The sequence below is a fragment of the Ischnura elegans genome, chromosome 9 (genome assembly GCF_921293095.1).
Source record: "Ischnura elegans chromosome 9, ioIscEleg1.1, whole genome shotgun sequence".
NCBI lineage: Eukaryota > Metazoa > Arthropoda > Insecta > Odonata > Coenagrionidae > Ischnura > Ischnura elegans.
The window spans coordinates 89,956,949-89,980,982 of NC_060254.1; the positions used below are offsets into that span (position 1 = coordinate 89,956,949).

At 39.2% G+C, this 24,034-nt stretch overlaps 1 protein-coding gene across 1 annotated transcript; it reads right to left on the bottom strand.

The window, feature by feature from the left end:
- Positions 1–3,844: 3,844 nt before the first annotated feature.
- LOC124166023 (vitellogenin-1-like) lies at positions 3,845–22,400 on the bottom strand. The gene is made up of 29 exons (XM_046543599.1): positions 22,145–22,400; positions 20,553–20,594; positions 20,309–20,460; positions 18,714–18,848; positions 17,193–17,321; positions 16,514–16,672; positions 15,693–15,835; positions 15,043–15,217; positions 14,404–14,591; positions 13,803–13,971; positions 13,526–13,670; positions 12,800–12,972; positions 12,492–12,709; positions 12,126–12,342; positions 11,665–11,887; positions 10,940–11,153; positions 10,345–10,508; positions 9,903–10,051; positions 9,384–9,523; positions 8,973–9,105; positions 8,642–8,869; positions 8,402–8,554; positions 7,348–7,542; positions 6,863–7,047; positions 6,631–6,770; positions 6,080–6,234; positions 5,322–5,470; positions 4,682–4,903; positions 3,845–4,012 (listed from the first exon to the last, which is right to left on the bottom strand). The coding sequence occupies exons 1-29, from the start codon at positions 22,167–22,169 to the stop codon at positions 3,934–3,936; spliced, it is 4,599 nt and encodes a 1,532-aa protein (XP_046399555.1). The 5' UTR covers positions 22,170–22,400; the 3' UTR covers positions 3,845–3,933.
- Positions 22,401–24,034: the final 1,634 nt, after the last annotated feature.

Genomic DNA, 24,034 nt, shown 5'->3' on the forward strand with positions numbered 1-24,034 from the left:
AATCACTGTTGGGTTTTAAATACCTTAAAATTTACTTTGTTATCTTATTGATCTCACAGCTGTCGTCTTCTAAAATGTGGCTTCATTTAGTCATTGCGTACTAATGAGCAACTCGATTCCCCGCCACGAGGCCTATCGGTTTTCAACTGTGTGTAATGTGCAGTTTCTCAAACAGCGCTGGCCATTCAGAAACGGATCACTGCTATGCATAATTAAATGGATCTTACCTTCGAACACTAGAAGAAAGCTTCGAGAAGTTAGTCTCATTGGTCTAAACGCATTCGTTAGGTATGACGGGTGATCCTACAGCTTCAATATCAACGTTTCAGGCAACGTAGGAGTGAAAAAAATTATCTTTTACATTTCACCAAATTTTCCGAGACTACTGTAGATGGATAATAAAAGAAGGTGTATTTCCACCCAAGATATCTTGACCACTTTAGATGAAACCCTGGATTCTGTGGATGACGCCACGGATGTTGTCTAAATACCACCAGACGTTAAAAACTTGACTGATGAAGAAGACATCGATGATAACATTTGAACAGCGAAGCCGATTAACAATGACATCGCGGTAACATTGGAAACACATCAAGGCGATGGTATACTGGAGCACCGGCTGAGTGCGCAAGAAGAAGAAGGAAATCCATCAGTATGCCAAAAAAGATATCCAGTCGACTGATAAAAGGCACTAATTTTCCAAAATGGAAAAAGGATATTGATGCTAAGTTTTTTTGTCGTCCAATATCTAAAGAGAAGGAATATGACGAATAAATAAGACGTGAATTTGGAGGTTTGTCTCCATCTGACATTTATTTCTTGTTTCTTGATGACGAGGTTAGAAGGAAATCGTATATTTTTCAAAAAAGTATGTTACTGATAGCAATAGGCATCAGTTACAATTAGTATTGCAGACATGAAAAGTTTCTTGAGATTTTGATTCTCTCTAGGTATCATGTGCTCCCGCAGCAGGACTTGTACTTGTCTAAAGATATTATAAAGATAATTGGTTGAATTAGTTCGTCAAACTATGAGTAGAAAGAGATAAAGGAAAATGTTTTGACACCTTTTTTCTCGACAAATCGGACAAATTTGCAAATCTGAGACCAATATTTACAATGTTGAATGCTAATTTTTTGCAGTTGGGAATTTTTTCTGAAAACCTTTCTATAGATGAGCAAATGGTTCCGTATTTTGGACGCCACTCAGCGAGAATGTTGATATAAAATGAACTGGTTTGATTGGAGCTCAAATTATGGTGCCTTTGCTCTTCAGATGGTTACATCATCCAATTTGTTTTCGTATGGAGGGGCTAAATAAGTCAAATCCTCATGGAGTGAAGATAGGATTTGTAGCTATCGTTGTTTCACATTTATTGAAAATAATTCCCATTATTACTCAGCATCGGTTATTTTTTGACAACTTCTCTTATACATGTTCCTTGTTCCAAACACTGAAGGATAGGCGATCCTTTGCAACTTGAACCACTCGGGAAAATAGAACTGGAAAGTGCCCGCTTGAAGACTCTACAGCTCTTGGAAAAAACCTCGAGGCTCAATTGTTTATGCTTTTGACGAGGAATCTAAATTGTTCGCGGTCAAATGGAATGAATCCTCTGTTGCATTGCGACCAGAAATCATAACCAATTTACCATTTGAAAGAAAAGACATAACTTATCCCCAGCTTCTAGTCATTGGGGATTGCAATAATCCCATAGGTGGAGTATATATCACGATAATACAAACGCGATTCACAGAATCAAAATCAGAGAGAAAACGTGGTGGTGTCCAAGTTTTACCAATTTACTGGAAAGTATGTTAACTTATTCATGGAAAATCTATAGGAGGGCTTGTGGGCTCAAAATGTCTCCAATTGATTCCTCAAAGATCATATGGTGCGCTAACGTCAATCAAAGGTGACCGATTCAGTATTGGCAATCACTAAGAAATACATGCAGAAGGACCATCAAATCCGAAAAAAGACAAACTTTCTCGTAATTTTTTACTAGCAGACAATAAAGAAGATAATGCAGGTCATATTATCGAGAAAAAGGTATCACGGAAAAGGTGCAGGTAATGTAATACGCACAATTCATATTTTTGGGTAAAATGTAATGTGCCCTAATATCCAAATAATTTTCATAAATAAAAGGGTTATATTATAGTATGAACAGTTACTTAATGATTTAAATACTAATTTATGCGCTTCTATGTGTTTAAAAATTAAACAATGGAAAAGAAAAAAAATTTAGTTTTTCACGATATGTTAACTGAAGTACCCACATTCCGCCAAAGGTGCGAAAACGCACCATTATTTTTCTGGTATAAATAAATTTTTTAGAGCCTCAAATTTTTCAAAATTTCTTTTCTAGTATCTATTAAGACTAAATATGATGATAAATTTAAAAATTTCTACCGAATATTAGCCTTGGCCGTTAATGGGTTAAAGCGCTATCGTATCTGGAGAGGATAAATAAATTTGGATAAAGTAAAAGGGCTCCTAATTTCGCACATCCCGTGCGGTGATTTGAATATTATTATAACCTCAAGCGTTGGAGTATTAGTATAAATATGAAAGTAATTACGTGAAATACAACTTTAAAGTTACTATCGAATTTTGAATGACCCTTAACCGAACATGATTGATAACTTATGCTTCACGTTCATTCTGTCTTGGTTGCGTTTGAAAATGATGGTATTATATTTCCCAATAACTTGCTCACGGAAGAAAAATTTTCTTTTATTTCATTAGTTTTGGTGAAATGAATGCAACCGTTAAAGATGATCAGCCTTTGCAAGGCTGCAAGGAGCATTTTGTGAATCACCATGGCAACTGAACCATTTTATTTATTTCGAGTGAGTAAAATTCATGACTCTGGGTTGTGGAAAAAGTTTCGGAAAATAATTATGCATGGACAAAATTTGAATGAAAAACACTGTATAAATCTCGTGCAAATAAAAAAGGCCTCCCACTACTTCAAGTGAAAGTATTTTGCGGAAGTATTTTTAAAGGAGAAATTATCAATCCCAGCACCGAAACCAGTTTTTTCCGTCAGTAAAAGGTTGTAATTTTTTAATGGAATTTCTTTCGAGATAAAAATGTGTTCTAGGACTTCTCATAGCGTTTCGTTGGCATAGAATTTGGCTCAATTTTTCAATCCCAAGGAGCTAATAATCTCTAATTCTTTATGAAATTAGTCGATATGAGAAAAAATACAAGAGTGTATTTTGGGAAAATACTCTTACCTACGCATATCCTACTAAAAATGGCTGGCCGATTGAATTTATTTAGTATTGAAGATGATTTTAAGTATGTAGCAGCCGAAGTGAGATTCCTTAGGGTTGGCCAAGTTAGAGTAATTTAAATACAAATTTCTTCAAAAAACTACAATGGTTAAAGAAACGAAGTAAGTCTTTGATTTCATGAAACTCTTGTCCATCGTAAAAATCGCTCAACAAAAGCATCAGGTAAAGAACGTATTATTTTAAAAATAGGTTTAATACCATATTCTAGTTACGATTTTCTTTTGGACCCCTGGAGTCTTTTTCAAACAAATATAGGCTGAGAGTGCAAAAGAATTTCCTTAACCAGTGACGCTACTGGTTTGGACATCGTGATAAGTGACTATGTTTGTAGTCATACATGGAAGTTGCTACTCTTTATAATTCTTTTTTAAAAATATTATGCTTCCTCTACCATCTGGGTAAGTAAGTAGTTCAGGGAAAGCATATGCCACCTCTGTGAAAGCACTGGGTGGATATGATTTGAATGCATTGATTTCATCAACGTAGTTTTCTCAAATATTTGTAAGTAGGCACTCAAGGAGTCAGAATCAAACAACATGTTTTATTTTTGAGGGCAGATTTTATTTGCTGTTAAAGTTGTTGTTTTCGGTGTACATTGCAGATTAAAGTGAGCAATACAGATTTTAATTTAGTGATGCTCGCCGCATTGCACATGCTTGGTCATTTCCTCTGTGATTTCGGGGCATTTTTCGCCAACCATGGTGTATCTGGAAGTAAAAAATACAAGAAATTTAGCTACTTAAATTCATTCATTTCCATACCACCCAAAACAGCTATATACGGCCTTTTACATTGGGGTTATTAATCTGCAACAATTTAACATACACAAACAGCCATGCCCTTGATGGGGTAACTCGAACCCGCGACCTCCTATTTGGCAGGTGAGGACTTCACCCCGCGCCACCGAGGCCGGCAAAAATTTGGTCCATGGTGGATTCGAACCTATGGCCTTCGCCTTATTAACACGACGCTCTAACCAACTGAGCAAATTGGCATTAGTATAATAACATACTTTGAACAACTAATTTTTTTTGGTGAATGTATAGGCTGCGTATCCGCTCATGTAGCAGTTAAGTTTCCATTCTAATTAATTGGTTTGTATTAATTTTAATTTGGGATAATGTCCAGGATTTGATTTTTTGCATAAAGTGATGTGAATTCAGTGAATAAAATCATTAAAATTGTGTAAATAATAAAAGTGATTTTTGGAATGGATTGCAGATTCAAGATTCTGAGCTTGCGCCGAAATTTTATTTCCATTATTGTTAATTTTGGTATAAAAAGGGTATACGGGGAGGCCACCATGTTATTTTTTTTACATGAGGCTTCATTTTTCGATCAAAACTTGGAATGTATGGTTACTTCTTCCGGCTTACCTGTATCCCAAGTAGTTTCCAACCTCCTCGCCGTGGGGGCAGGAACTTGAAACCTCTTGCCTCTCGGAAAATGTGGCGTCGCTGTTGAAGTTTCCGCAGACGCCGCAGCTGTGTCCGCGGTACATAGCAGGGACAGTTACACTGACGGAATGTCCGGTGTATTCAACCATCACTCGAGAGAGCTGGGAGAACAGGGTCACGAATCCATCCTTGTGCCAAAGCCTGTGAAGAACATCATGATTGGTTTTAAATCAATGAAGAGCCCACTAATGAGCATCGCTTTCGGTGCGTTTAACACTTAGCACACCGGCCCCAAAACCGCTAGTCATTTCCCATATGTCGGCCGCTTTTGCCACTTTAAAGAAATCCATTATAAAATGACCCATCAACTCATGATAGTTGAAAACATTATATTTTAGCATGCTAATGCCATCTATCGGCTTCAAATGGAACAAACTATACCAAGGAATTAACAGAGACACATAGATAACGTCTAGTAATGAATAAGTCATTTACATATTGTTGAAAATATCATTCTGTCAAATGACGTGATTGAAACGATAAGTGTTCAGATCGCCATATGAGACATCATATAGAAAATGAGGCAAAATGATTCCATGGATTTGGAATGCAAACTCACTTAAAGTCATAGAACTGTTCGCCCTCAGGGTATTGGTATCCGTTCTTGAGGCCTCCGGCAACCTCCTCGCCATTGACTTTCACGTGGAAGTGCCCATCGACATCGGGAACAATCTCCAGGTAGTTTCCTCCGGCGTAGAATTTGACGGCCTGGAAATAAGTGAAATGGGTGTTAGGAACATTAATAGAGATAGGAATTGACGTTCTACAACATTTTATATAAGTGCCCTAGTCTACAGAAAAATCTGTTGAGTATTCTTTGTTATAGAGTATCCTTTCATTTCTGTAGGAACAGGAAAACTAAGTTTCACTAATAGTGGCCCACATCGCCCTGATGACGGAGTGGGGTTTCCTTTCCTTCCATCCCTGTCCTTTCCCTGGAGGCGTCTTCGGGCTCTCCTTTCCTTCCATCCCTGTCCTTTCCCTGGAGGCGTCTTCGGGCTCTCCTTTTCCTTCATCTTCTTCTTTCCTTGAGGCGCACAGGCGTAAAAGTCTCTGACTTGGTTCCTGGCCTTCAGGAGCGTAATCTTTGCGGACCCACCCTGGGCACCCAATTCCAAATTAAGTACACTGGTGTAATTTATGCATTTGTTATGCCTAAACCACATGAGGTAACTGCATTCGCCACTGTGAAGCGGCTACTGAAGTGGTGACAGAGTGTAATTACGCGTCAGCGGAGAATAGTCGTGCCACCGTCGTAATAAACGAGTCAAAACTGCTAAAAATAGTTTAAATAACGACTAGGTATGTTTCTCTTACCACATCGTAAGGTCCCTCGACCTTCTTGGTGAAGACGGCGTACTTGGGATGATCGGAGCAGTCGGCGCTGGAGAGGGTGTAGCAGTGGGATGAGTGGTAGTGGAAGGTATCGTTGTCAAGGGTGAGCACGGTGGATGGGGTCACAACACAGGAACCTAGGGCGATAGAAACATGGCTTAGTTAGAACTCAAGGAAATTTGAGGTAGTGAGTTTTGAAATTCTTGAAGAAAATCCAATGCTGTAGGTTTAATGTTGAGATTATAGGGAGCATGGCAGTCTAATGCGATTTGGCATAGTGAAATTAGTTGGACGAGTTCCCTAAATGTGAGTAACATCACAAAATCATGGCTTAATCTGGGTTGAGTTATTCCGAATCCAGTTCAGGGTTTAATCACTGAGTGAATTATCATCATTAGGTATTTTTTCTGTTTTTTTCATTATTTTTTGCAAGTCAAGAGTGAATGCAACAAAATAAGAGGTGACATCTGTTACAATAATTAATTACGCGGCAAGCTTGGAAGAAGATTTATGATGATATGCATTTTGCTTACTAAGGAATCCCATTTCATAGCCCAAGCGCCTCCAGAAGAAGAAGCGAGAACTCCACATGGCCATATCCTCTTCGAAGTCAACCAAGTAGTGTTCCTCCTCCTCTTCGCCTTCCCAACCAAAGTGGAATTCAACGTGTGGCCTAGGAAAGAAATAAAATTTAATGTCCCAGACTGTTCATGTGGAGTCGGTCAATGTCTACCAAAGCAGTCAATATCTGATGTTGATACACACTTGTCTTCGTCGAACTCGATGTCGTATTTCAAGACGCCAGTCTTGCCGGAGCCAGGATGTTTCTCAGATGTTGGTGAAACTTCAACGGTAAGGTGATGTCCTTCTCCCGAGATCTCGTGCACGTCGATGACATCTTCCAAAGATTCGTAAACAGTGCTGGCCATTTCGAAGAACTCATCTGGGATCTGTGAAATAAATCGGAAATGGAATTTTGCCACTTATTTTTTGAAAGGGGCATGCTTAGAGAAAGTCACATTTCCATCGCCATGGGCTAACGTCGTAGTCTGATAGATCAAAAAGTAAACTTTGTGGTATTCCACGCAGTATTTATTTAAAATAATCAACCGGTTTCGACTTTTTCAGGTCATTATGAAGAGCTGTTTCTTTTTAAATTAAATACTTCACGGAATACATCAGAGTTTACTTTTTTAATCTACCATGTTACGATTCCATGAAGCGAACTCGCAATCCATTGCTTTACTTACGTTGTAGTATTTGGCGTAGCCGGTGAATTTGCGGAGCAGCGTAGAGTAGAGAGCGGAGTGGAAGCAGGCATCAGTAACGGGTTTGTAGGGCTTTCCCTTCCACACTGGCGACTCGCTATCCTTAGCGCACTCGCTGTAAGGGTATGCCAGACCGTGCTCGTGGTCATTCTCGGCGGGGGTGGCCGTGAATTTAGCCTGGAGTGGAAGAAAGTGCATTATAGTTGCATTAGTCTTGCTTAGTTGCGATGGAGATGTCTTTATAACATTTGCAAGGACATAGCTTAGACTACCATGGCCGATATGGAGGAAATATTAAAACATGAACTGGTGGATGAATTTCAATTTTTTGAAAAGAAAATGTTTGATGAGAGTTTAGAAAGTGAATGGAATATTACAATTCATTCCACAGCACCTTTTTGGGGAAAGAAATTCAGGGGATAATAACTAATTCCTTTGGTTTTAGGCAATGTAATTGTCAAGCCTAATAATGGCTTCATTCACGGGGCATTATGCATGTAGAAAGCCATTTACTTCACTGTGTGAGTGAGCCATGGAGGCCTCTTCGGTAGGGTAAATGGAATCGTGTTATTTAATTTATATGCCTTGCTCACCACGGTTGACGTTTAACTGGACTTCTGCAAACATTTTTTAATACATTTTTAAAATATTTTTTCTGCAATCTGATAGCAGTGTAAAGAAGGCATGGCTATTGCCAAAAATGGGAAAAGCGTTACGTTATTCATCCTGCAAATAATGTAACAACTCTTGTTGACAACGCGAGAAAACAATGAGAGTCATGTAACGGTGGACAACAATTCTTCTTGACGACGTGAAAAACTGAGTGGAGCCATGTAATGATGAATAGTGGTGGTCGTTCATGAGAATTTTCTTCCTGAGGACTTATCAAGAGCAATTGTGTTTATAGTTTATGTGTTAATTTGATTTTTGAAGTAAAGTTTTGCGTTTTAATGATGGTAGCTGATAGGAAAGCCACCTAGATTACCTAGTATAGAATGGATAGCAGGGACAGCTGAAAATGATTTTGGGCCATTACCTTGAAGCCACTGCCGTCGGTGGGGCACTTTCCGTCAACTGACTCTCCCCATGACATGGTGATTTTGGATGTCATTTCCTCATCATGAGCCTTCCTCACAGCAAAGTGATCAGCTGGCCACTCGGGATACTTGGACTCCCAATCCATGCAGATCTGTTTAAAGCAGGAAAAAAATCAGCATTTTAGTGGCTGATTGAGTGTTGAACTGTTACTGAAATGCGATACCTTCAACATTGGTACCTTGTAATCCTTCTGCTTGGGAGCAGAGTGGGTGACCTTGAAGCCGAAGTGCTGGCTCACGTGACCTGCCGATTGCTCGAGGAAAGTGTTGACGTCAAAGGTGTGGTAAACTTTCTCGTCATCCTTGAGTGTTACGGTTCCACGGACAGTGTATTTGCCTCCTGGGAAGACAGAGAGGTCATGTCCCTCCTTTGATTCTTCGCTGGTCATTTGAACGACGCCTTCAACCTGTTTTGACGGTAGAACAAAGTGCATGAGCCGTAGAAAGTTTTATTCCCGCGGAACATTGATATGGTGCCAGTTGCTCATTTTCCTTTTTTTTTCTCCTCACCTGGTTCACCTTGTATTCAGTGCTGGGGACGACCTGGAATACCATTCCACAGCTTCCTACTTTCGGGGAAAGGCCAAGGAATGTGTGCATTCTGCGGACTTGCATGAAGAATTCGCCGAAAATATCTCCACTACTGAGGGTAAAAGGTAATATTTGCTTAATTTTGTATCAGTTAAGGATATTTTATCCCATTTGTAAAGAGTTATAAGTGACAATGAAAGTTCCTTTTAAGAGTTAATTTTATGACGGTTGCATTCGACAAGTTGTTATCCACATAGAGCAACTTGAGTGAATACGGCTTAAGTTTAATCTGTTGAGGTTAGAAAGGTTAAGTTACTTAGCTATTGAATGAGATGTCTGTCTTATTAATGTAGGAATTCAAATTTCATATATGCATTGTGTGTAACTTACTCTGCATTTATGTGGTCAGTTTCGAACATCTTCTCCACTAGTGCCACAAGCTCATAGGGCTTCTCGTATTGATCGCAGTCGAAGACATCAAATTTGTACGTCATTCCGGTTTGTGGACAGTCATGGCTGATGACATTGAACTGGAAGTAATGCAGGAAATTAATGGAATTAAAAATAATGGCATTAGATGTTTTTGTGGTGAAATTTTCAATTTGACACTCCCCCAAATGTCCATTATGGCTTTTATCAAAAGGAATATATTTAGATTTAAAAAAAATATATCCCGATGTTATTCAGTATTTTCGCAGATTCTTATACCGAGTTATGAAATCGAGAACATCTCGTTAACTGTAAAACAGTGCTTAGACACCTGCCAACTCCTTAATCGCATCTGTTTTTATTAGCTTATTACGATGCTCACGTATGTACTTTTAATTCTTATTCGAAGTGGGAATCTATTACCATCCGATAAAAAATTATTCTGCGCTCTTCTTTTTCCAATTTTTAATGTGTACTTACGCTGCGGTCCTCGCGTCCTGCCTTGTGAACGGTGACAAATCTGGAGCATGTTGGGCAGGAGCCGTGAAGGGTGTCGTCAGAGGTGTGGTCGGTGGCGAACACCTGTGTCCTCACATGGTAGACCAAGCCCAAGTGGAGATCCTCCTTCTCTGTAACATTTTCAAGGAATACTAAATTTAAAAAAAGCTACATTTGGCAAATAAATATGTGATATCAATCAGTCCGCTATCATGTCGAGCAGTGAAGTGCTCGGTTTTAATAGGAAAGTCATCTTGGTCATTTATTGCTCAAATAATTTACTCTATTACTATAAGCAACGGCACCATGCGTGCTGCTTTTTTCACTTGCTATTCAGTAGAAATGATTATTTTACGTGTGCATGATCGTTTAACTAAAAAAATAATTGATACATAGCTATGATTATCGTTGATCGTTTACTCACCGTCTCTAGTCATGGCGAACTTGAAGTGCTTCTGCGCGAAGTCGATGCTCATGTGGTTGTGCATTGGAACAGTGTACATGTGGACGAATGTGCGGTGCGCTCCTTGCCACAGGCCTCCGAAGGGGTTGTAGAAGCTGAGTGAGTGACCTCCAGTTCGGCCATACCTAAATGTGGTAAGGAATGGATAGGTTGGTGGTACATAGCAATGTTGTGTTCATTAATAAAGGGAATTTCGCTCGTATTAGTCCTCTATGAAACACAACTTGGGTGAAAATTTCGGGAATCAATGAGTTTGAGCGGTTAAAAAAAACAACTAGGCCGTATTAAAATCCGCCACGAACGCGTCAGTAAGGGAGGACTATAAACCATAGCCACGAAGACCGGTTCATAAAAACTTGAATCCCGGTGTATCGATAATGGCGTGTACAATGAATATTATTGAATATTTTTATCACTCGTTTTTATTGCTCTTTGTCCTTATTTCCGAGCAAAGGTATTTGAGTGTACTGGTTGACAATTGAGGAAGACATATTTGATATGCCAGACGAAGAATTTGAGATAATGCTTTCTTGTAGCATACAAATGATATAAATACCTGTATTCCATGGAGTTCTTGCGGGCGATACGTGGTCCCGTGGTATCGTGGGTGAAGTTTCCTTCAAGAGTCTGAATGTATGGCACGGCCATGTTCCAAACAGCTGGCAGACCCATATCCGTGGGCTGAACGTACTCGTGGATGGTGCTGTAAAGAACGTTGTGATGGCGCAGCTTGAAGTCGCGCTGAAGGCTGCTGCCGATGCCCTTGATGTCTGTGGAACGCAAATTAAGTTCTTATTAAATAAGTTATATTGCGAGTATGCTTGAGAAATGGGAATAAGTTTCCTTGCTCTTAAAATTCAGCAAATTTAGTAAATGTGTTATTGTATTGTCGAATTACAGTTCGTTTTTCGTATGACGTATTGAAGAATTTATCTTATTTTGGGGATTTATGGGATTTATATGCTCATTAATGAAACGTCTCTGAGAATATCCCTTCTTCAATGGCCTGTTGCCTTATTTGAGATAAATGCTTTTACCGAGAACGAAATCTCATGGCCCTATTAAAGGGATCATAATGGGGAGAAAATTTGACGGTAGAATGGGATTCAACGGAAAAATGAGTAAATTAAATGGATATGCAAGTAGGCCAAAAAAAGAGATGCTTAAAATGTAGCGAAGGGCATTGTAATCAAAGGAGAAAAGAGGTCTTTGGTAAAACGATAGCTGTATGGTCACATCGAGAAGGAAGGTTTAACTAAAAACTGCTTCGTTAGTACTCACCATCCACCAACTTCATGAAGTTGCTCTCATCGTAGTAGAATGTCTCAACTATCCGGAGGTTAGTGTAGAATATGATTTCGACGTGGAATGGCTCAAGGTGCGTAGGCTTAATATGAAGACTTTCCAAGATCTTTGTCAAGTCTCCCATCTTGATAGCCTCCCTATCTACCTTCAATAGTTGAGTTTCCACTGATTCTGCTACACCAGTCAGTCTGATCTGGACCTGCGGGTGTATAAGATTTTTTTGTTAGGCTCGAGAATGCCTTCATTCGTTGAAAATATCAAAAGCACTGACTATACTACAGAAAATTTCAGATGAATTCATTTTTTACTCCACGAACAGGAAAAAATGTGATGATAGTTTGATCATAAACCGTTAAAAGTTAATTCACTCAGCTCTACAAGGTATTTCAAGAATTTCAATATTTTGTGCTCACGGCGACTGTTTGCTACCAACTTACAGCGAAGTACTCGTTGCTGCAGCCGGAGAAGTATCCATCCATCGAGTAGTAGAAGACGCTAGGGGCGCCGGTGTGGGCATCTCCAATCCATGAGAATTGAGAACCGCCTCCGATGGAATGTTCGGGATCCATGTAATCCATGTAATAGTCACCAGTGAACAGATATTCGGTCGTGGGTGGCTTGGCGTAACGGATGAAGCGCTCAGCATGGTGTCCACTGGAACAACAGATTTAAAGAGTCATTAGCCTTTGGATGGCTGTTTCGGAAAGTGACTATAGTCTTCGTCGGTCAGTAGAAAATTTTATCTAATTGTAAGTTTCGGCGTCACAGGTCGGTCAGTATGTTACGCAGGCTTTTTGACTTACGCGGTCTTGTAGCACGGGTGTTGGGTCGTATGGATACTCTCAAGACCAGTGTAGAAGTAGTAGTACAGCTGGCTGCTGGGCTCGGATTGCATGTACCAGAAAATGCTCAGGAAGCGGTCGAAGCTTTCGTCAGTCATCAGCAGGAGCTTCATAGCTGCAGCGCGCATCTCCACTGGCTCTTCGTGGTTGATGAAAATGGGCCAGTACAGGTTGTACACCTGAAGAGAGGAATTTAAGAATTTATATGACATATCTGAATCCCACGCGCCTTATGAGAGGCACACAAACTTGTCCAACAGCCTACGTACCTTGGTAGGGTTTTTCATTCCTCCATCATAAGTTCCCCAGAGGGCGACGTATCGGAGGTGATTGGAGATATGGTGGTCTTCAACCACCTGCATCAAGTACTCGAAGGCTTTCCCGTCACCCAAGTTCACAATTGCGGTCAAGTAGTTGAGCTTCTCTCCGTACTTAGTGGCGGCTGAAAGTGCGTTAAATAACTAGGTTAGGTAATTAGTTAGACGAATGAAGAAAAGTTTCTCGGGGTTTCCTCCGGTTGATGTTTTCCATGTCTACCGACGTTTCGAGCAGTGACTTGCTGTTCATCCTCAGGGGATCTTCCGTAACTTCGGGAGACATGGAGAACATCAATCGGTGGAAAACCCGAGAACATTTTATGCACCTTATACGCCGGGAAAACCTAAGATCATAGTTAGACGAATGTTCATGAGAGTGATAGAAACGTCGAGAAAAATTTCACCTTTCACTGAACGCTACCTTTAAATTATACTACGGGTTTACAAGAGAAATGGTTTTGTTAAAAACCAATGGACAAATTCGAAATGTTATTGAAGAGAATGATAAATTTTTCAGCGTGGAATCAATGGAAAGAAACTCCACTCTGCTGGAAAGCAAAAATTACATTTAACTTTCAATTTTGGCGAAAGAAGCTGCGTATTAGTTCTGAAAACTTTCCATGTTTTGTTATTCGAAAGCTTAAGTGACCATTCGTGTTGGAGGAGTGCTGTACTTACTCTTGAAAGATTCGAAGAACATGTCAGCGAAGTGATTGAACGTTTCGATGTCGTGGACTTTCTTGTAGGTTAGAGACACCATGTTTGCTACGCTGAGAACTGCGCTTTTCTTTACCCTGGAGTCCATGTCTACGTTAAGGATGGCCTGAAATATTACACGGAAAGCATTAATTTAAAAGTTTTTCTCTCTCTCAAATATTCAAATACTACTTGCAATTGTTAAAATTTCATGAGAATGCTCTGAGAAGGGCATCTCGCGTTTAGTTATTAGGCCTACCTCGTATTCCTTGGCAAGAGCGGTGGATGGCTCGCGGACATAGAGAGGTACCAAACGCAAAATTTCAGAAGCCAATGAGTCAGGGATTTTGTGGCTCACAATCAAGTCACGGATGAACAGAACGCTAGCCTTGGATCCAACTTGAGCAGTCACCTCCAGGAATGCACCCCTGATTTGGAATAAATATAATTATGTTAACAAATATGCAGTAATAGAAGTTTCCTGATATTCCGTGGAATGTCACTGAGAATAATTGGCCATATTCGTTAAAATTTTTTGTTGAGCTTGATATAAGCTCTCTTTTCCCGTGAATAATTATAGAATTAACGTTGTCAATGGAAAGGAGAGTTTCGAAAGTTTTAATTTTCAGGGTTTTCTCCTTCATTTCCTTTTGCGGATATAATTCCGATTGTAACCGCTAATGGAAAAAAGCGTCGGACCCATCAGTAGGGTGCATAAAAGTGGAATCAAAAGAATGGATTGCTCAAAAGAGAGGGGAAATGATGAAATTAAGGAACTTGAAGGTCAATTTAGCTACATTATCCAACTCGGGAATGCATTTTGGCTTTATTTTCATCCTTCATAACTTATTTTTGCTTACCTGAGGTTCTCCTCGTAAGTAGTCTTTGGTTTGCTGTACCTCTCAAAGCAATGGGACAGGCATTCAGCGTCAAGTTTTCCGATGTAGTATGTGACTGGTTCAATCACCTGGCTGTTAAGCTTTTCCGGGTCGGCAACAACTTTCATCTCATCCATGTAATGGACAAGTTTCTCCAACGACTTGTGCATCTAGGGGTGTAAATTGCTGAGTTTCAGAAGATTGCAAATCCTCATTTTGCAACGCATTTTCTTTATTAAACTAATCAGAAATGAAACTCGTCCCCAAAAATTCTCAGCAGAATTTTGAGAGGCCTTGACAATAATGTTGTGAGAGGCATTTTAATTTCCATGAAAATGGGGAAATTCTGTGGGTTTTTTTTCTGGGAAATTTACGTTCGTACTCTTTATCGTAATTAACATAAAGATATTTTGATCGAATCCGCTCAGAAAGTATGGAATCGGTATTTTAATGGTAAGACTTCAAGGAAAATAGCAAGAGGCCTACTGCAATGTCTTACAAGTCCCTTGCTTTTGAATTTTACTAGCAAATATCTTGAGCGAGGCATGAGCTTTCATTGAACAATCATACGCCTTACAAAAATAATTGGTGAACTGAATGAGTAACAATGAATGTACGTACCTTTTCCATGATCACCTCCTTATCGAAGTGAACGCGTCCACCTGAGAGGTCAGACATTGTACCATCCTCATTGTAGTAGCTTGGAATGACGTAGGTCAGATCCTCGTATTCTTTCACAGGGGTGAAATTTATCGCTTCGCTGATGGGCTTCGCGGACACAAAGGTGAAGTTTTGCCTGAGGAATTAAATATCAATCCATGCAGTTATTGAAAATAAAAACCATTCAAAGATCGCTAAGCAAAGCAATTTAAATGTGTACAGTTGGGTAACAGGATGAAGTCATTCTTTGGCTGGACATTTTTGAAAACGCATTAAATTGTGATCGAAGTGGCAACAGAAATCAGCCTTCGATGGGATGGAATTGGGCCTCCTCTATGCTGTATAATAATATTCCTGTATAATAATATGCTGTATAATAATTGGATTGCAACTTTCCTCTATGAATAGCTGACGGTGAGAAATGTATCAGAATGTAGAGCGTTTATTGCGGAGATCTATCCAATTATCTGTTCAAATTTATAAATGCCTGCATCGAAGGGAAACCAAAGCTTTCACTTCAAAGTGCTTGTAAAATCCTGCCCTTTTAAACTGGAAAATTTCGAGAAATTTAAAGCCGAATCTTTAACTCGTGTGAAGGATTTTCTGCTTACCTCACGAGTACGGATTGATCATCTGAAGCACCGTTGAAGGGTACAGCTGCTGCGACGGACTTGGCGTAGATCTCCTTGATTTTCAATCCGCCCTCTGTGGAAAGTTTGTAGTACCTGGTTCCACCCATCAACAGGCTGTCCTCCTAAAGTAAACGAACGGGTAATTGGTATCTAGGTCCTCTATGATTTGCATTATTAACCCTTAACCGGTGACGTGCGGTCTGAGAGACCGCTGCGTTTCTAAAATTATGAATATTTTCAAAATTAAGATTTCAAAATATCTATAATTCTCGTTAGCTTCATATTTTTGCATAACAAGGACATCCCACTCTTCAAATTTAACATTCCTTTTATTAAATTCTGTAAATTTGCAATTGAACTCGATTAGCTGTCTGTGAGACCGCACGTCACTTACTAAGAATGCATCAAGAAAAAGAATTAGCGGTATAAATTTCATGGCTACTTTTTTACATTACATTTTTACTTAGCCTTCCAACATTTAAGGCCTTTTTTGAATCTGGCGAAATATTGATACGTAAATATAATAATTATAACTCAAGTGTTTTTGGCATCAGTTTTCTGATCCTGCTTCAAATCACAGATTTTATGACAAATTGGTTCATATTGGGAGTGTAAAAATTTTAATATAAGTTTTAAATAGTTAAGCATTCGAAGAAAAATTAAACAAAAATGGCGTAGCAATATTTTATGAATTTTTGATTTATTGCGGTCTCCCATACCGCACGTCACTGGTAGTGTAACATGAATTGCACGTCACTGGTTAAGGGTTAAAGATGTCTGCTACGATAATCGATACTTACTTGATGATCGTACTTGCATTTCTCGTATTCGCCGTTGGTGAAGTACCTCGTGGGGAATTTCTCACACCTCTTGTATTCCTGCATCTTCATGATGTCAAAATAACCGGGTCCTTTAGGAATGACGGTGTAGCCAATTGTGCACTTACCGAAAAGGGATTTCTGCAAAAGAAAACGAACTGGTGTTCTTATATTGCTCGAGGTTTGGCGAGGTTATGGTTAAATACTTGCAGAAATAACATATTTTTGTTGATAAATAATAGTTCAGCCCATGAAATGAATTGGGTTTGGTATTTATTTCAATTTAAATGCTCAGATAATGATGTGGTCCTAAGCCATCCTCAATTCATCCCAATAAGAAATTAACCCTCTCTAACCCACAGTTACTTCAGGGAGAAATCAAATTTCAGTATTTTTCATTTTGAAAACTTGAAAATTTTCCATCAAATCATGTTCATCATGGCAGCTAAATATTCTGTAATTAAAATTTACATAAAAAAATAATGTGTAGTTTTGATTTTCCCCAAATAGGGCTGAAAATTTATACATTTTTAATGTTGCTTAGAAGCAACATTGGGTTAATGAGCAAGTACTCAAGAGATGAAAATTTGATAAAATTACTGCATAAGATGGGTAATGTGAAGCCTTATGACTGTTTTACTGTTGGTGTACATTCACTCACCTCCTCGGACCAGAAATTGTTGGGCTTATCGTAGTGGAGGTGTGGCATATCCAACTGGAATAGGGCTGCCACTGCTTTCTTGATGTTCTTAGACCACAGTGGCTCGTCCATTGTCATCACGGATTTGACCTATGAATAAGAATGAGAGATTTAGAAGTCATACTTTCACCTATACTTGAATAAGACATGCAGATTAAGTTATAAGTAAGAGTGGCACTTGAAACATGATGAAATGAATAGTCAGCTCTTTCATTTAATTATATGAATTAGAATTTTAGTATCGATTTTTAACACCCGGTTCTTTTAGTAAGCGGATATTAGCCAATTACTGTCCTAAATAAATTCTGTGATCTGGTCTGTAATTTCACAATTCACAAGAAGAATTGTGATAAACTGCCCCTTATGATATGTATTTTAAAGAGATGTTCTTATGATATTTTCACCTACTGATTGCGGGAAAAATTTCATCTTAGAGCCATTCCGTCAAGCTAAATTCCATCTTGTACGAGCCGCTTATAGTTAAAGTATGCCTTTTACGGACCACAAATAAGGGATTAAAAATGTGTAAAGTTATAAGAAGAAAAAATTATTTTATATTATTATTATTATTATATAAAACTTATGGAAAATTTTTAAACCATAAAAGTTAAAATAAAATTAAAAATTAATTTAACTGAGGATTTCTATATATATTTATTCCTACGTAATTTTTTTACGTACGTGCATGGGATTAAAGTGCGCGAAAAAATCCCCTTTCTGTAAGTTCAAATCCAACCCTTAGAATATTAACTCCCTTCAAAAATTTTCTATTGAGCTTGTACGTATAAGAGGGCAGTTGTTAAGCCACGAGGGGACTTTCCGCGTTACAGACCCCCGCCCCCTTTTACTTTGAAAAAAGGCACCAAAAATTAATAAGATGGCCTCAGTAAATACCTGCTCCTACAAAATTACTGTTTTTGAGTCCTAAAAATCACGTTTTCAACAAATTATCCGGGGGAGGACCCCCCCCCCCCTTTGCCCTGGGTTGTTTTCCATACACCCCAGAATGGCCCCGAAATCTCCGGAAGGGCTCCGAAATTTCAAAACCCCGGCTACGCCGCTGGGAGAGGAATCGTTTTTTTATTTCCGCGAATTAATTTTTATAATATTTATATTTCCGCGAATTTCCTTTATGACCCAGAACTACTATTTAAAGTTAAAAGTTAAATTTCAAGAATTCTCATTTTTTTAAATGAAAACTTTGTACTTAATCATATTGCGGCAGCTACATGTTTCACCATTAAACTTTAAAGCACAGAAGAACACGTACTTTATATATATTCTGAATAGAGGTTTTTTGCTTCACTTAGAACAGCAGCTGTTTACAGAACGCATTTTTTATGCTTCTTAGAAGCAAAATCGGGTTATAATGTTTTATGCTAAGTTTGGAGAAAATTCAGATTTTATTCTTCATCCTTATTCTAAGAGAAGCATGGTAATGTAAAAAGTAAATTGCAGATTATTAATAGTAAAACGCCTCACCATTCCTCCTTCGTAGATGACCTCGAACGGCTGCTTGAGAGCATCACTCTCCGGAGGAGACTTAACGAACTTGGCTTCGGAGTATTCGTGCGTGTCCAGCGGCCCAGTTGACACTTGGTAGCTGACATCTTGGAACTGCAATGGAGAGAGAAGAAGCGTCTATTATTTTCTGCTACAATAAAAATAAATTAAGGGCTTGGAAAATTCGATGCTCGGATCAAAGGAATATGTTGTAAGTTTTACTAAGAATCCAGTTGATATTTCAATCGGTATTTAAGTTTATAGCATTGATAATTAATTATTGCTTAATCAAGGTAAGTTCTGGTTAAGCGAAGGTATATATTGAGCCAAATATCAGTATGCACCTCGCCGGGGATCATTACGTTTTCATGGTAGCGATCAAGTGAACCAAGTTTTTTCAACTAGATACAATTGAACTTGACTTTCTGAATATGGTGGTTGATTTTGGTCGAAGTTTGTAATATATCAAATAATGGTTTTTGCGTCTATAAATTCCCTATTTCCTCGAAGAAAACATATTTCAGGAGGTGATCGACAGATAAGGTCAATGGAGAAATAGGGGAGTGTAGGAATAGGGAGTTTAGAGAGATCCGGCGTTTTCATCTGCCTTCTGTTGACGAAAGGCGCCAAGGGGACCAAGGCATAACATCTCATCCTCAGGACTGAGTGCTTATGTACTTGAAGTTCCCTCCATAGAATACTGACATAGGGATTGGACAATCTTTGAAAACTATCTATCACCGCTGGGAATTGAATCCGGGCGCACGGAGTGGGAAGCCAACTCTCTAGCCAGCATATCCCCCGGACCCCTTGAGGTGCATTCGTTTCGAAGGTTAGTGGGAATTTAAGTGGAAGTGAACAGAGTTAATACTCACACGTCCAGAAGAGGATTACCGTTAAAGTTAAATTTAACGCCACCGATAAAGTATTTCTTCTTCAGTTACTCTTAGTGAGAGAATGTTCGCCAAATTTCTGGGGCAGTGGTGCGAACAAATTCTCGTGCACTCAAGTAATCGAAAGATTGAAGTAAAATTAGGAGTTATCATCTTGAATTTATCCGTTATTCAGAAATAAGCATGAGTGGTTTTCCCGCATCAAATGCCGAATATAGTGAATATAATTTTCTGCGCTTCAGTTTTTGGTAATACAATGTCTGGATCGTTTTCATTCCATAAGATTGCATGATTTACATTCCTTTTTTATTTTAAAATTTGCTGTTCAAATTCGGATTTTCCCTTGGCCTTTTTGAACAAGTTCGTGTTAGGAAAATTGTCGTATCGGACCGTTATCTAGTTCTCCCACTCGATGCCGGTGACATTTAAAGTGAATATTTTTGAAAAAAAAACGGAGAGTATGGCTGTGAGAAATCTAAGATAGTGGTTTGTACCCAGCCATATCCTTGCGAAGGATTGGAATATCTTGTGGAAAAATGAACATTTTCTCTAATCAAAGCAATGAGGGGGACCGAGTAAATGTGCTTAAAGCCCGAAATTTGTTCTTAACTTATTCCTAACACCAGTTTTACACATAGAACTCATGATGGCTGTCGCATGGTTTTAGGGCGTGAGTCATACCTGGAAGAAGACCTTGGAACCGTCGATGCTTTGAACGTGAAGGTCTGCTTTTATTCCAAACTGAGATGCGTATTCTTCTGGGACTTGGCTCTCTGCCCTCACATCGGCGAAGTATCTGTACACCGTCTCTACGCCACTCCCGAAGAAGCCATCTGGAAGAATTGAAGGACGGGAGCATTTCAATTAGAATTATTAATGAGGAGGAAAGTGCAGCTAAAATTAGATCTAAGGTTTTCGTACTTACCATCAGCATGGACGAATCCAAGAACCGTGAGCGCGATAAGTCCTGAAATGAAAAGAGTTTGAATCAATGATCTTGAAAATTTTCATCTCTCTTCAATCTGAAACGCTACCCGCATTTCTGGAAGTTAATATCTTTCTTTAGTTAATTCCCTAACACAAAAATTGTAAAAAAAATCGATCTATGTGGCGGTTTTTTAAGTTTATTTTCCTTCTCGTAACTTGCTCTAGCGTTTTTTTTACAGTCCTTTCTTCCATTCTTTTAATTCAATTCCTATCTTAAAGCACTGCGCGTATCAGGTGACTATGTGCACAGTTAAGCAGGTGAAATTCACCGTGGAGAATTATTTGACATTAGCTGCATTCGAAAGCAGTAAACCCTATTGATGGTGAAGTATTCTGTCTGTTTCACGAGTAAACCAACTCGAATCCGGGCTACGCTAAATTATTTTTTTATCGCGAATTTCACCCTTGGTGTCAATAAATCCATCCCCCTCGTCTTCTTCCCGCCCACTCGCTATTTGACTGTAAATTAACTGTATCGTTATGTGCTCACTGCGTACTCTCAGTCTTATTAAGTTTTCATCAATTTTTGCGTTGATATTCCCCTAGATTCTCATAAGTAGGCTGTTATGCTGGCCTTGGATGAAATATAAGGAACCCGCGATGAAGGAAGTGACAAAACTACGTTCGCGTGAGATGATTAACTGAATTTAGAATTGAGTCAGGAGCTGGGTCAATCCCATCAAATTCAATAGAGATAGTAATTTTCAGATTTTGAGGTTCTTTTTGGGAGTGAATATGAATCAATTTCTGTCATTTATCACCTCTGTGGTCTAAGTGGTAACTTAACAATATGTAAGAAGCAAATTGATAAACTGTCCCGTGTAATACGTATTTCAAAGAGACGTTCTTAGAACATTTTTACCTTCTGGTAGCGGGTAAAATTTAGAGCCTTTCCATTGAGCTGAATTCCGTCTTGTAATGGACGAGGACCGTGAAAGATATGGCTTAATATGGAAGACAGATAGACCGCAAATAAGGGCTTATAGTTAGAAAAATCATACGGAGGAAAATTTTTATTAATTTTTTTAACGATAAAAGTTTAAAAAAACGAAATTTAATATAATTTAGGATTTCCAGATGTTTTTATTCCCATATAACTATTTAACTTTCGAACATGTGTTTTAAATAGGTGTACAAAATTATCTTATAGCGCTTCCCAATGCTGAGCTAATTCTTAGAATATTAGCACCCTTCAAAATTCTCTGTTAGGTTTTTTTGTAAGAGAGGATCTTTTATTATTTCCGCAAAAAACGTGGCTCTATTTCGAATTGCAGTTTGCGTGCGTTCGCCTGTTCCTAAATAATAGATGTCTCTTTGATGCTTTCCGCTGAGAAACCATAAAAATAGATATTTTAACACTATGAATTCGAGGAGAATAGCAGAAGGCCCGCGGCAGTCTCACTACAACTTATAACGGTCGTACAGAGTATGTGATGTGGACTCTCTACCGTTGGACTTCGAGAAAATACGAAAGCGAGAAGAATTATTTTGGGACGTAAATTTTGACATGGGAGCGGGCTTGCTACTCACCAATAGCCAGTCGTGTGGTCCCCATGGCTGACACTGAGACTAAGCGATGAGTCGAGGTCTGCTCCGTCCTTTTATCCTCGTCGCGAGGGACCTCCTTCCACCCACCCCCTTTGGTCCAGGAGGCGGGTGGGGTCAAGTCCGCAATTAGAGTGGGCGAAGAGGGTGGAAGGGGGTGAGGGGGTTGACTGTGAGAAGATATTGTGAAGAGGGGTGAGAGGATAATACTCTGCGAAGGGATGGAGCTTGTCTCCCCTTCTTTTCCCGCTTATCTTTCCAAAGTCTTTGTTATCTCAAACGTTATGATGTTGTGTCCTCTCTCCGAAAGAGGGCCTTCCGAGCCTGGGTTGTAGGCCGTGAATGCTCCGCGGAACGGTCATCTGCAGTTCTGTATCGGTTGGGTGCATGGATGCATCCGGGGTGTCAGGAACACGGCACGACGAGTAGTCGTTTGAGAAAGCCTTCTGCGTAGCAGCTGGGTGTGTTTCTTGCATAAAATCAATGGCTAAAGGTAGGGATGAGTCGATTCCACTTTCTTTCGATTCCTATTCTTCTAAATCGACTTCCGGTTCTCGATTCCTATTTTTGGTTCTATGAAATAATAAATTTCTCTCTTCTAATATAATAACAAACATGTCAACTGTTTCAGCCATAAATTGTTAACAATATACAGTGCACAATGGCTCAGGTGAGTGGCAACCTTTGTGCCCCAAGCTTATAGTCCATTTTCAAATTTTTTTCTTCCTGGAATCGGAATCGACTTTAGGGGACTAATTCTCGATTCCGATTCCGTGTCTGAGAATCGGTGGAATCGACGCTTGGAATCGACTCATCCCTAGTTAAAGGTGCAACATAGTGCAATTTTGTCTCAGATGTGGCGGGAATATTTGCTTAGCATATCACACGGTGAAATAACTTATTTACGTCTCAATTCCTGACAACATATCTATCATTCTCAAGCTTTAAATGGTTGCTGTGCAATAGAAACCTGGATCGGAAGTGAGCCTTTGATAATGTGGAGCATAGAAGGTGATTTTTTTCGTTATGTTTCTTGCATTGAGGAAGGGTTTATTCCGTTTTTTCTATCACTACCGGGTATAGCGCCAGTCTCAATTTGCGCGAGCACTTGATAAATTAATATTGTGCATTAGATTATATTTATATAGTCCGTGCGGGGAAGTGTCACAGCCTCCGGAATAGTGTATGGCTACTGGCCGAAAGATTTTAGCGAGAAATCAGGGTTCAGGCCTTCGGACAATCCCAGCGAAAATCCCATCTGTTCGAGGTGGTCTAGGAAAATTTAATCCCCCTACCCTGAATGTGCGAAATTCACACACTCAATCTATTTTGAGCTCTACCCACTCGTACCCAAACTAAAATTCTAGTGGAAGCATGGAGTAAGGCATAGTGTGGAAGCCATACTATGACCTACTCTACTAAAAAAGTTTTTCATTCTAAGAAAAGTTTTTTATCGTGACCTGAATTCGATTCTGTTCGAATCGTCCTCCAATTTTCAGTTTCCTAATCTTTATCTCAAAATATTTTTGAACTCTCTCATGAAAATCTTCGCTGCGCGGGATAGAACAGAAGATAGTAGCATCTCCCACTCACACCTCGTGGTTGGTAGTTGAAGTACAAAATTCTCTTGCCAGTTCGCCAATGTTTAAATACAAATTGGTACCAAGGGGTCTAATTATTTATGATTTTATGAACGAGGTCAGATTAAAATGAATCAATGGGCTTCAGAAGACTTCTATATACGTGTCTTTGTAAGATGCAGGTTCGAAGGTTAAGAATCTGATGAAAAATCAAGTGACTACTTACGAGTTTCTGTGTGAAGATGGTGGCTGTGTCTAGATTTGAGATTTCCCTAACGTCAGAGTAAAGCCTACG